The following is a 12184-nucleotide window of genomic DNA, read 5'->3' on the forward strand; positions in this document are numbered from 1 at the left end:
ATATCAGTTTTTTTTTTTTGTTTTTTTTTTTGGGGGGGTGAGCCAGTCAGGGTTAAATGATGACACAGTTAGAAAGTATCCAGCGTCTGAGGATGGATTTGAGTTCAGGTTCTCCTGAAACCAGGGCTGGAGCTCCAATCACATAATCAGGTATGTATTGCTATTGTTCAGTCAGTCCAGTTTTATCTGGCTCTTCGTGACCCCTTTGGGGTTTTCTTGGCTATCCCAGGTAATATCAATTTGGCAATTATGTGGAAGATCTATTGGAGCAGAAAGAGAAAAGAAACATGGAGACAATTCAGGATGCTACAGCAGTAATCCAGGTGAGAGACTTAAGCAAGATAGTGACCATGTGAATGAAAAGAAAGTAAGATATTGGAGAGATGTTTATTATAAAGAGAAAAACAATTGTGTGGATATAGAGGGTGAGGAAGAGCCAAAAGTTGAGGGTCATTCAGAGTTTGCCAAACTAGACTCTTGGAAAGCCCTGGGGCACTGAAGAGAGAGAGTTAGGAAGAAGGATACATTTGAGTAAAAGAAAAAGAGTTCTGTTTTGGATATATTGAGATTGGGATGCTTCTGGGACATCTAGTTTGAAATAAGTTGTTGTTGATAAGGGGTTGGGGTTTAGGAGAGAGAAGAACTGAATATGTAGATCTGAGAATCATATGCATTTAGAAATGGTAATTGAACCTATGGGGGCTGATTAAATCACCCAGGTGAAAAAAGAGGGGAGGACAAAGACAGGACTAAGGGAACTCCCAAAATTAGTGGGTAGGACATGGATGATAGTCCAGAGAAGTAGTAGCTAGACAGACAGAAGGATAGCCAAAGGAGAATGATATAAAAGTCTATAAGAAAGTATTTAGAAGGAGGAGGTGAGCAGTAGGGTCCACTGCTTAAAGGTCAAGAAGCAGAGATTTAAATAACTGCATTAATTCCATAAGTACGTACTGTCTATTGTATTTCTGAGACACTGGAATAGTTTAGTTTTGCTAGAAAAGTTTACTTAAAGTACAATCTCACTCTCATGAAGCTTGTGGTCAAAACCACAAATACATATCATTATAAGATCCAACATATCACAGAGTCAGAGAGCTGTAAAATAGAGTGTTAAGTCCTTATGAGAAAAAAACTGGGCATCAAGGAAGTAGATGGTAATTGAAGTATGGATAGAAATTCCCCAAAGGAAAAAGGAGGAGACCCTTCCTGACATAAGCTTTTTGGCTTATCTTTTTCTCCTGAGCTCAGCCCTTCTTTCATCTTTCCTCTGCCGGATAAAGTCTTCCTGGGTACAGCCATATGATGGGGGTGAATCCTGACGCTGTGTCCCCTTTAATCCATAAAAGAAAGGTTACTCGGGGTCTCAAGCTCCCCCCTGGGAAAAGCCTACCTTTCCCAGACAAGGCCCTCCTCCCCAAGTTAAGTAGTCTGAGTTGGAGATCTTAGTCTGAGAATCCTATTGAGTGGCTTGAGACTCCAGGATAAGTCATCTCTTTTCAAAAGGAAATCTAGGCCTGGGGCATTGAAGCCCAAGGCTCAGATGGCTCATAAAAGACAACTCTGAATCCCAAATCTCTGCAGAAATCCAAAACGGGAATTTGCTTTGCCAAGGAAGGAAGCTCTCTTGTTGGCAAAGCTGCCTGCCAGGACTCTTGCCCACTGTGAAGATATTCTCTTCTCCGTGTTAATGTTTGTTATTTCCCTGACAGGACCTTGCCCCTAAGAAGTCTGTCTTCCTAGCAAAGCTGGCTTCTCGGTGCCAACAATACATCTCTGTTGCCACACAGACTTTTTGGGTTTGTGAATTCTCTTGCATTGGACCTGTGCGGACCAGAGGGGATTCTCTACCACTAGCTGCTGCCTCATTTGCACCTCATCACAGACCTAGTTGGGTCCTCCATCCTCCATTTTTCAGAGCCCGTCCTGACTCTTCTTTTGTGATTTCTTCCTTCTTCAAACTCCTACGACACTCAGCAATTGTAGTTTGATGCACTTAGTCGCTAGGACTGTAACTTTGTCAGCATGGGTTTTCCCAATGCATCACATTCCTGCTTTATCTTATCTGATTATCTTTGACTATCAGTCCCTGAAAAAGTCACTCCCTGGGGCCATCTGGTGAGGGGTCTCGAATTTAGCTAGCTGAGCTTCCATAACAGACATATTGTTCATCAGCAGATCCATATTAGAGTCTATACTTATCAATAGCAATTAATATATGTTAATTATCTATAACAGCAGTTAATCAACATGTATTCTTATTGTTCAGCCATCCCAGTTATAGCTGACTCTTCATAGTCTCTTTGGGATTTTCTTGGAAAAGTCTGGAAGACGAGTTTAAATCTCACTTCAGACACTTACTGGCTTTACCATCCTAGACAAGATGTTTAATCTCTTCTTGCCTGGCTTACTCAGGTATAGAAATTAGGGAGTTGGACCTCCCTTACAACTCTAAATCTACGATCCCGTTTTTCTGTGAATGATGGGAGGGAAGTGTTCTAAGAGCAAGGCTAGTGGCCTGAGAAAATGCGTAAAGGGGGGACAGAGGAAATAGTGAGAGCTTTGTCCGTTTTTGATGAGGGAGAAGGACCCTTGCGGCGACGGTGAGAAGCCCTTGTGGGGATAAGGTACGGAAGGAGATCACTGGGTTGGAGGAGACTGACGGATCGGGAGGATGGGGATGCTCCGGGGGAAACCGTAACCCAGGTGTCCCTATGGAAGGTCAGCGGAAGACAGAGGGCAGCCAGGCCCACAAGCAGGCAGTGAGGCTGCTGTGTAAGATTGCACTGTTTCTGGTCTTAGGGATAAAAAGGGAGAAATGAAGACTACATGCTGTCAGGGGAGACAACGTGGACTACAGAACTGAACAGAATCATTACAAAATGACCGAGTGGTGGGCGAGAAGGCACGAGACACTGGCAGCTGGGGGCACAGGGGAAGGACTCACGGAGGAAACGGCAGGGGGAAGGGGAAGGGCCAGGACCCTGGGACAGGGAGCCGAGACGGGCGGAGGAAGTCAGCTGGCAGCCTGGCGGACACGAGGTTGGGGGAGTCGGGGGCAGAGTAAGACAAGAGAGGTAGCTCAGTTTGGGCTCCGTGCTGCACACTCGCAGGCCGCGGTGTCACACCAGCCCCAGGGGCTGTCTGGGCTCTGTCCCAGGGTCGGGCCCTCGCCTGGATTTCTGAGCGTCCCTATGGGGTCTCCCGGACGTGGTGATGTCCTGCAGTACTCCTGTCTCCCATTGGAGGGCGCGTGCTCTCTATGAAAGGGCAGGGACGCACCCATGTGGTCTTTTTGATGGTCTCTGGAGGGAGGGAGAAAAGGAAAAAGAGGCAGAGGGATAGACGGGAGACAGAGAGAGACAAAGAGAGTCTGAGAGCGGGAGGCAGGAGAGAGCAGGTGGGAGCACTTCCGGGATTCACACTGGGTGCCGAGGTTTAACTGGCCCACAGAACGGGCTCCAGGACGAAGCTTGGCCCATCACACTTAGCTCCGAGAAGGGGGAGGGACGCCCTTCAGAGTGCCCGGAGGCTGGCGCCCACAGACACAGGCTCGGGCACGCCCCAGTGCAGGTGCGTGCACAGGAGAGGGCGCTCCGGGAATGCAGGCCCGTGCACAGGTGCTACCAGGGCGTCTGCAGGCCCCTTTCTCCTCTCGCCAGCAGCACTAGCAGAATAACGAGCGCTGGCCCGCACAGGGGAGAAGGAGACCAAGGAGGGACCGGAGATGGGGGGCTGGTGGCGTCAGGACAAAGGCAGCGCTGGGCTGCCTCCTAACGGCTCCACGCTGCTGTTCCTGCCTTTTGGGGGGATAGCCCCAGTGGAACTGAATGAGTGTGATAGTGAGAGCTCCACACGTGAAGGGAGGCTGATGAGCTTGCAGGAAGGTTGGATAGCCACCTTTGGGGGCGGCTGTGACCCCGGAAGAGTGGCAGGGTTCAGGACCGATGTCCTCACTGACAGAGCTCACATACTGAACAGCCTTCCCTTTCAAGGGAATGGCACATTCTCAGCACAGAGACCGGAGCTCGGGGAGGAAGTCTTCATTCATTCGTTCGTTCTCACAAAAACCAACTCTGACTTTTATTAATTCAGTAGTTTTCTTACTTTCAATTTTATTAATTTCCCCTTTTATTTTCAGAATTTCAAATCTGGTATTTAATTGGGGGGTTTTAATTTGTTCTTTTTCTAGCTTTTTCAGTTGCAAGCCCAATTCTCTGGCATACATTCATTCTCGTTTGACATGTTTTAAGTCCCTACTATGTGCAAAGTTTTGTAATAAGTGCTATGGAGGCCATAAAGATAAATAGCAACAGTTCCTGATCTCCAGGCAGTCTTCATCAATATTGCTCGTGCCTTCTCCCTGAGGTGCCTGAGAGGGGCAGAAGTGCCATAAGGCTCTTCCCCTGTACTTAAGAAGAGAGATGACAGCCAAACTTTCCTGGAAATAGGACCAGACACAGACGTCCCTGCCCTGCTGGAGCCTGCGCTGGGGGTTCTGGAAAGAACGGGTGATGGATGTATCAAGATGCTGTATTTCCGTGGGCCTCACTGATGTGAATGCCCAGCCTGCCATGCCCCGGCCCAGCGGAGCAGAGTCCCGCCTCAGTGTTCCAGCTGTCCTCCGTGACAGAGTTCATTCTAATCTTGCCCTTTTCTCAACTACCGTATTCAATGCCAATCTGGCTGAGCGGTGCAGTTGTCAGAGAGCTGGGTTTGGAGTCAGGAAGCCCCGAGTTCAAATCTAAACCCCCACCCTTACCAGCTGTGTGGTGCTGGGCAAGTCACTGGAACTGTCTCAATTTCCTCAGTTATAAATGGGAATAATAGAAGCACCTGCCTGTGTGACTGATGTGAGGACCAACAAAATGCTTATAAAGCACTGCACAGTGCTTGGATACAGGAGATACTAGATAAACGCTATCCTCTTTCCCATTTCGCCTCTAGAGGGCATGATAGGGTGGAAAGGATCTTGTGCTTGGAATCAGTAGGACTTGGATTTGAGTCTTGTCTCTGATTTGAATATCTTTGTGGCTATGGGAAAGTCACCCAATTTTTTTTTTCTTTTTGTCTCATGGGAAGGTTGGTATAAAGCTCAAATAAGGATCTGTATAAAACGTTACTAAATATAACATTATTATAACTATATTATTATTCTGTCACAGTTTCCTTAACTGTAAAACAGAGATAATATAGTTTTTATCCATATTTCCCCCCTAGAATTGCTTTATGTGGGGCTAATCCTATTTTTCCAATTAGACCATATCTTTTAGTATAGCAACGGAGTCTAATTTATCTCTATTTTTACCACAGCAGCTAACACAGTGATTCTGTCGTTGATTGAACGAGGCAGTATTGGCCGGGACCACCTGTTCATTCCTGGACAAGTACACGGGAGACTCTCTCCCCTCGGGAGCCCGCCTGTGACAAAGAACGGGGTCTACGAACGCCACGTCCGGTGCTCATCACGACTGGTGGTCCAGACGCCTGGCCGTGGCTCCCGCTGAAGGAAGGATTCCTTCAGGTGCCCCATATTAGTGTCTCAACTCCGCCTAAACCCCTTCTCTCCAGAGCGGGCTGCCTGCCTCCCTTTGGGGATGGAGCCTCAGCAGGAAGTGGGGAAAAGTTATGTCTTTGCAGGAACTATTTGTTAAATAAGAAAGTGAACCATTGGCCAAGAGGCTCTGGGTGGTCCCTTCTCCCCTCCCCCCACGCACTGGCAAGCCTGCATCTCTGGATTACTTGAGGGGTTTAAGAAATGCCTAGAAATGGATCTGCCTCAAGAACAAACCAGAGGGACGGTGAATAGAGGGAGGGGCAAGGCCCTGGGAACGGGCTCTGAGAGCTGCCAGCTGCTCGCGGAAGCTTCTTCAGTTTGCCTCAGCCCCGGGGCTGCTGGCACAAGTATGGCTCTCTGGCTTTGGCTGCTCTGCTGCTGGCCGTGGAGACAGGTCTGCCCTGGGAGCCCCCCAAGCACCCTGGCACCTTGTGTGACAGGAGCAGCGGAAAGGGAGAGCGATCAGAGAACAGGAAAAGTCCCCAAGTACCCCGGGGCCTGTTAGCGAGCTCTCTGCCTTTGGGTCTGTGTCCGTCTCTCTGTCTCTGTCGCTTTGCCTCTCTCTCTCTCTCTCTCTCTGTTGTGTCTGACTCTCTTTGTCTCTGTCTCTGTCTCCTCCTTCCCACCACAACCCCTCGCTTCCATAAAATAAAAACAGCCCAGGAAGAGAAAAGGAAAGTCAACGAATACTACGGCATCTCCATGCCCACAGCACAAATCTGGACAGAACCATGCATTTCCCACAGAGAAGCTCCTGGCCTGGCGGTCACTCTTCTGCGTGCTCTTCTCTACAAAGGAAGAAGGACGATCTAGCTGCGCGGCTCTGCCTGTTTGGGCCTGAAGCGGCAGACACGTGCGTGTGACGCGGACACGCCTACAAACCCGAGGGGGCACCGCAGGTCGGCGTGGGCTGGCGGGTGGCGCAGTACCAGGGACACCCAGCGCCGCACACGCAGACAGCGACTCTCACACGCGGCCCCGCCGGCGCACGTGCACGCGCACACAGAGCCGTGGTCCCGCCCTATCCCGCTCGCCACTGCTGGGGGCTCACCGGCCCTGGGCTCACCGGCCCTGGGCTCACCGGCCCTGAGCTCCAGGCCGCGGCGCCCCGGTTCAGGGCGCAGGTCCGGAAGCTTGAGCGTTACCTGAATCCTTTGTCCAGGGAGACACACTTGGCCTCGTGCTGGCACAGGCTCATCTCGGGGACGCAGTGGTCAATGACTTCATCACATAACTCTCCTGGAGGGGGACACAGAGCAGAAACGTCAGGAGCCTCAGGAAGAGGCAAGCCCTGCGCTGAGCTAGGGGACTGCAAGCTGAGACAGTCTAGGACAGCACTAATCCGAAAAACGGCCCTCTCTCTTGCACTCTCAGAGTCACTATATTCTGTAACTTTATTATTATTATTTTTGCTGAGGAATTGGGGTTAAGTGACCTGCTGGGATCACACAGCCAAGTGTGAAGTGTCTGAGGTCACATTTTTTTTTTTTTTTTTTTTTTTTTTTTGTGCGAATATCACTTTCTTGTTGCACAATAAACATTAGAATCCGAAGGTACATGCAACCTGGGCAGACAGATATTAGTGCTAACAATTTTCATTCCCCTCCCAGTGTTTCTTCTCTGGGTGCAGCTACCTCTGTCCATCATTGATCAACTGGAAGTGAGTTGGATCTTCTTTATGTTGAAGATTTCCACTTCCATCAGAATACATCCTCATACAGCATTGTTGTTGAAGTGTACAGTGATCTTCTGGTTCTGCTCATTTCACTCAGCATCAGTTGATTTAAGTCTCTCCAGGCCTCTCTATATTCCTCCTGTTGGTCATTTCTTACCGAGCAATAATATTCCATAACCTTCATATACCACAATTTACCCAACCATTCTCCAACTGATGGACTGAGGTCACATTTGAACTCAGCTCCTCCTGAGCACCTCAGGGCTGGTGCTCCACCCACTGCGCCCCCTAGCGGCCTTCACTATAACATGGAAGAAAGATGCCCTATCCTCCGCGCATAGGGGCGAGTCTCATTTGGCCGTAGCACTGGTATTTTCTTTTTGCCTTTTTTGTTTTTCCTGAACCTGAGATTTAGCTGGTAAAGCAGAACTCCCGGTGAGGAGATGCCAGTGCAGGTTCCCAGCTGCCCTGCCACTCAGAGAGTTCTAGAGAGCGCCCTTCCTCGGAGAGCGGACAATCGGCTCAGTCACAGAGCCAGGACAGGCCGGAGGCTGGGCCCGAGCGGTCTTCCCGGCCCCAGACCAAGTCTCCCCCTCCGAGCAGCCCCCTCTTCTCTGCCGCCGTGGGGACCAAGGGCTACCGCAGAGCACACTGGCGAGCGTCGGGCGCTGAGAGCTGCCTCTTGTAGCGAAGGACCGCGTAGTAACGTGATGAAGTTCTTGGGAAAATCTCCTCTCCAAATGTCAAGCAATCCCTAGGGAGGCCGGTCCCCAAGTGAGGCGGGCTGGCTTCTGTGGGCGGAGGAGATCCCCCATCCTGGGGAGGGGGCCAGGGAAGGGCGCGGGGCCTGGCGTCCTTAGCCCGGACTACGGGGTCGTAAACCTCCCTTATCCCCGCGTCTGATGTGTACAACTACGTCTGTACAGCAGTGATTTTCAGCCGGGTTTGACTCCTAGGGATCCCATTTGAGTCTTCTTGGCAGAGACACTGAATGGTTTGTTACTTCCTTCTCTAGCTCATCCTATAGATGAAGAAACTGGGGTAACAGCGCCTGGCTCCGGGTCACGTGGCTAGTGAGTGCGGTCGGGTTTGTGTTTGGTATATATATACACACACACACATAAACAAACACATGCATGTGTATATGCACGCGTATGTATATATTCATGTGTGTTTATGTATGTATGACTATTGCAGTATCATTGATTTCCTTTGTGTTTATTTTATTACCATGCATTTTATTTTATGTATTTAAAAATACTACAAAGGGTATAAAACTGCGCATGCCCTTTGACCCAGCAGTGTCTCTACTGGGTCTGAATCCCAAAGAGATCATAAAAAGGGGGAAGGGACCCGCGTGTACAAAAGTGTTTGTGGCAGCCCTCTTTGTAGCTGAATGTGGTATAAGAATGTTGTGGAATATTATTGCTCTGTAAGAAATGACCAGCGGGATGATTTCAGGGAGGCCTGGAGAGACTGACATGAGCTGATGCTGCGTGAGACGAGCAGAAGCAAGAGAACACGGTGCACAGCCACTTCTGTGAGAATCAGCTGTGCTGGAGGCGGCTTCCCACAGTGAAGAGCTCCAAACCAGTTCCGATAGACTCGGAGGGAGAGAGCCGAGTGCTCCCAGGGAGCACTGTGGGGACTGAGTGTGCATCACAGCACAGCATTTTCACCGTTTTGTGGTGTTGCTGTTTACTTGCTTGTTTTTCTCTCTCATTTTTTCCCTTTTTGGTCTGATCTTTCTTTGTGCAGCATGATAAATGTGGAAATATATTTAGAAGAATTGCACATGCTCAACCTGTATTGAATTACTTGCTGTCCAGGAGGAAAGGGAGACAGGAAGAAAAATATGGAATACAAGGGTTTTTTTTTCCCTAAAGATGAATGTTGAAAACTATCTTTGCATGCATTTTGAAAAATAAGAAGCTATTACAAATAAAAAATATTCCAAGAAGATGTCCACAGGCCCCACTAGTTATGGAAGGGCTCCATGCCATATAAAAGGTAAAGGATGAATAGTTATAGGGATTACGAGCCAAACCTCCGGATGGCAGGTTATTGTGGCTTTTCTGGTCGCAAGTAAATTAGTCTTAGTCCCCTGAGTAAGTAAGTGAAAAAGGAAGGTGAGAGCCTTGGAGAGAGGGGCTCTCCATCCCGCCAAACCTGACCATGCCAGTACTACATACACATCGGGTCGCATCCTGTAAGACACTCAGTGCTGTGCCTACGTCGTGTCCCGACAGAAGCGGGCTGCAAGCCCCTCCAGGTCGGGCCCACGCCTGGTCTCCCTGCCTCTCCCAGTGCCCCGCACACGGGCTCCCACCTAATAAATGTTGTTGACTTGAAATGACTGGCAGAGGTCCACTGACGAGCTGTTAGCTCCCAGGTTATCCCTGTGGTGAACGGTGACACTTCATTTCTCAGCCTAATGGCTTATTTAACTGTCCTCATTAGAAGCTGTTAATATATCAAATAGGTGTGTTTGGAGGGGAAAAAGTAATTAGCTTTGGGAGCAGAAGGCAAACACAGTGTAAGTGATCGCTCTGCCAAGCGGAGCACCATCGCAAGGGCAACGGCCCACGGTGAACAGAGGAGTCATCAGTGAAATAAACAGCACTCGGGGTGGGCAAAAGCCCGCTGCGGGCAGTGAGGGAGCCCGGCCCCTGCGGCGGGGGCTCCCAGGGAGGCTGCAGAGCCCGGGGCGCTTAAGCGGCCGTCCCACTTACCTGTGTAGTTGGGCGGGCACACACACACATAATTGTTGATTCCATCCAAACAGGTGGCGTTGTTCTCGCAGTCGTTATCTTCACAATCGTCCGGGTTGATCTCACAGCGCTCCCCCTCGAAGCCCAGAGGACAGGAACAGCTTTGGTGGGGGGAGAGAAGGGCATGGAGTCAGAGGGAGAAGGCTTCTCAAGGAGGAGAGAGGCGTGGTTAGAAAGGCTTCCAACTGTCCTTCCAGGTCCCCAGAAGGCAGAATGTGCAGTTTGGACAAGGAGACCCGGGGCCGGGGACCCTGTTCCCCAGAGTAGCACTAGAGGCTGCTTCGAGATACTCAAGTTGGGCCAAGAGGGACTTGGAGGAGCATCTACCTCAGCTTCTTGATAAGAGAGCAGCGTGTTCAGTGGAGAGAGACCGAGGACCAGAACCTGCCACTTACTCCCTGGGGACCAAGTTATTACACGTTTCCAGACTTAGTTCCTAATCTATTAAATAAGGCATTGGACCAGATGACCCTGAGGTCTTCTAACTGGAAGACACTACGGGCAAGACTTCCTCTCTCCCCCAAACTAATGGTCGTCTTTTCTCTTCTCACGGATGCCCAAGGACAGAGCTCCTAGAATTGCCCCTGGAAGCCTCCTCTAGCTCTTCGCTTAGTGCTTAGTTCTTTCTTAAATTTAACTTACCCCCCCCAGCTGCCCTTTACTTCTCCTTCACCTCTCTTCAGTTCTGCCCTTTGTGGAGTGAGAGAACTGCCTCCCGGGCCTCTTCCAAGGGTCCCTCATGCTTCCAGAAAATTTCCTTGACCTAAATTCTCCACCCCCTCCTTTGGCCATACTTCAGAGCCGCCATGTTCACACATCATCATTTATTATTCTTGATGACTTTTGAGCTCTCTCCAATGTCTGTAATGTCAAGGAGATGAGGAAGGAGGGTAGCTATGGAGCCGGGAATCAGAACTCAGCGCAAACCATCATTAATCAAAGCAAAATATTTTCCTTACTTGTCTCTATCTTATTAATAATCTTAAAATTGAAAAAAATCCTAACAAGCAGTGATCTGTCCTTTGCCTGACCCCGTTCTCATCCTTGGGATCACAGAAGTGAGATAAGGCAGAAAGTTGGGCTTAGTAGCCCAGGGGACATGGGGAGCTATGGCTCAAGGCAATGGGGAGGAGGCCTCCCCCATTTTTAAATAAGCAAGGTAGTCAGCTTGTCACCATTGCCAAGACTAGATTCTATACATCTAAGATTTATACCTTGTCCATAAAACCGTGTTGTGAAATGAAATGTGGCACCCTGCTCTCCCTGCTCAGGAGCGACTTGGGAATCAGGGTGCAAAATTGGGAGAAATGAAAATTAGACAGCTTGGACTGACTCCTGAAATGCACAGGACCATAAATTTAGGGTTGGAAGGAATGTCAGAAGTCATCTGGCCAATCCTCTCATCTTAGAAAGGAGAAATTAGGACCTGATAAATGAAGTGAGAGGAAGAAGCAGTGCAGTAGAATGGGGAGCAGAGAAAAAGGCTGTGGTAGCAAAAGATCCACTCTGCCTCTGTAACCAGGAAAAAATCACTTGGATTCTGCAAGTTTTAGTTTCCTCATCTTTAAAATGATGAGGACGGACCAATGACCTCCAGAGATCCCTCTCAGTTCTAGCTTTACCACCCTAAGTGACCTGTCTGAGATGATGGGAAACCGGGTTTTGAACCATGGTCGTCTTAGCACCTTTTCTACTGTACCATGTTGCCCTTCATCTATGATCAGTTGCTGACCCTCTGATGCCTCTGGACATACTGCAGTCTTGCCACCACAGTGGGGGATGTTTAGTCTGAGCACATGTGGGCCTGTAATGCAGAAGTGCTCCTGCCTCTCCCTCTCCTCATTCCCCTTCCCACAAATCCCTTGCTTAGTCGTGGGCCATGGATCAGTCAGGAGGCTTTAGGGGGAAAAAATCTTGTAGCTGGGCTAGAAAGGAGTCTTAGTCAGAGCTATTAACTTATTTTTATTTACTATCTAAGTGTTTATGATCACTTTGAGGGGGGAGGCTGGGTGGGAGATCAGTAGTAGAGAGGGTTGTAAAATAGAGCATAGCAGCAAATTGCTGATTGGTCTGTGTGTGTCTAGGGGGACAGTGTGAGTGCTTCCTTCCCTGATGGGAATGCTAGCGAGCCTTGGGAGGAGGTACCGTCATGCTAATGGCACCAGGTTTAGAGATTGCTCT

At 49.4% G+C, this 12184-nt stretch overlaps 1 protein-coding gene and 1 long non-coding RNA gene across 2 annotated transcripts in view; one reads left to right on the forward strand and one right to left on the reverse strand.

Moving 5' to 3' along the window:
* Positions 1 to 12184, reverse strand: part of SLIT3 (slit guidance ligand 3) — a 772880-nt gene that overhangs the window by 31507 nt on the left and 729189 nt on the right. The window contains 2 exon segments of the mRNA XM_074292023.1: positions 6703 to 6796; positions 9965 to 10104. Coding sequence (XP_074148124.1) covers positions 6703 to 6796; positions 9965 to 10104 — 234 coding nt within the window.
* On the forward strand, positions 235 to 8372 carry LOC141556987 (uncharacterized). Its single transcript, XR_012486677.1, has 3 exons — positions 235 to 323; positions 5314 to 7029; positions 7459 to 8372. It is a non-coding gene; the product is annotated as an uncharacterized LOC141556987 (long non-coding RNA).

The sequence above is a fragment of the Sminthopsis crassicaudata genome, chromosome 2 (assembly GCF_048593235.1).
Source record: "Sminthopsis crassicaudata isolate SCR6 chromosome 2, ASM4859323v1, whole genome shotgun sequence".
Taxonomy (NCBI): Eukaryota; Metazoa; Chordata; class Mammalia; order Dasyuromorphia; family Dasyuridae; genus Sminthopsis; species Sminthopsis crassicaudata.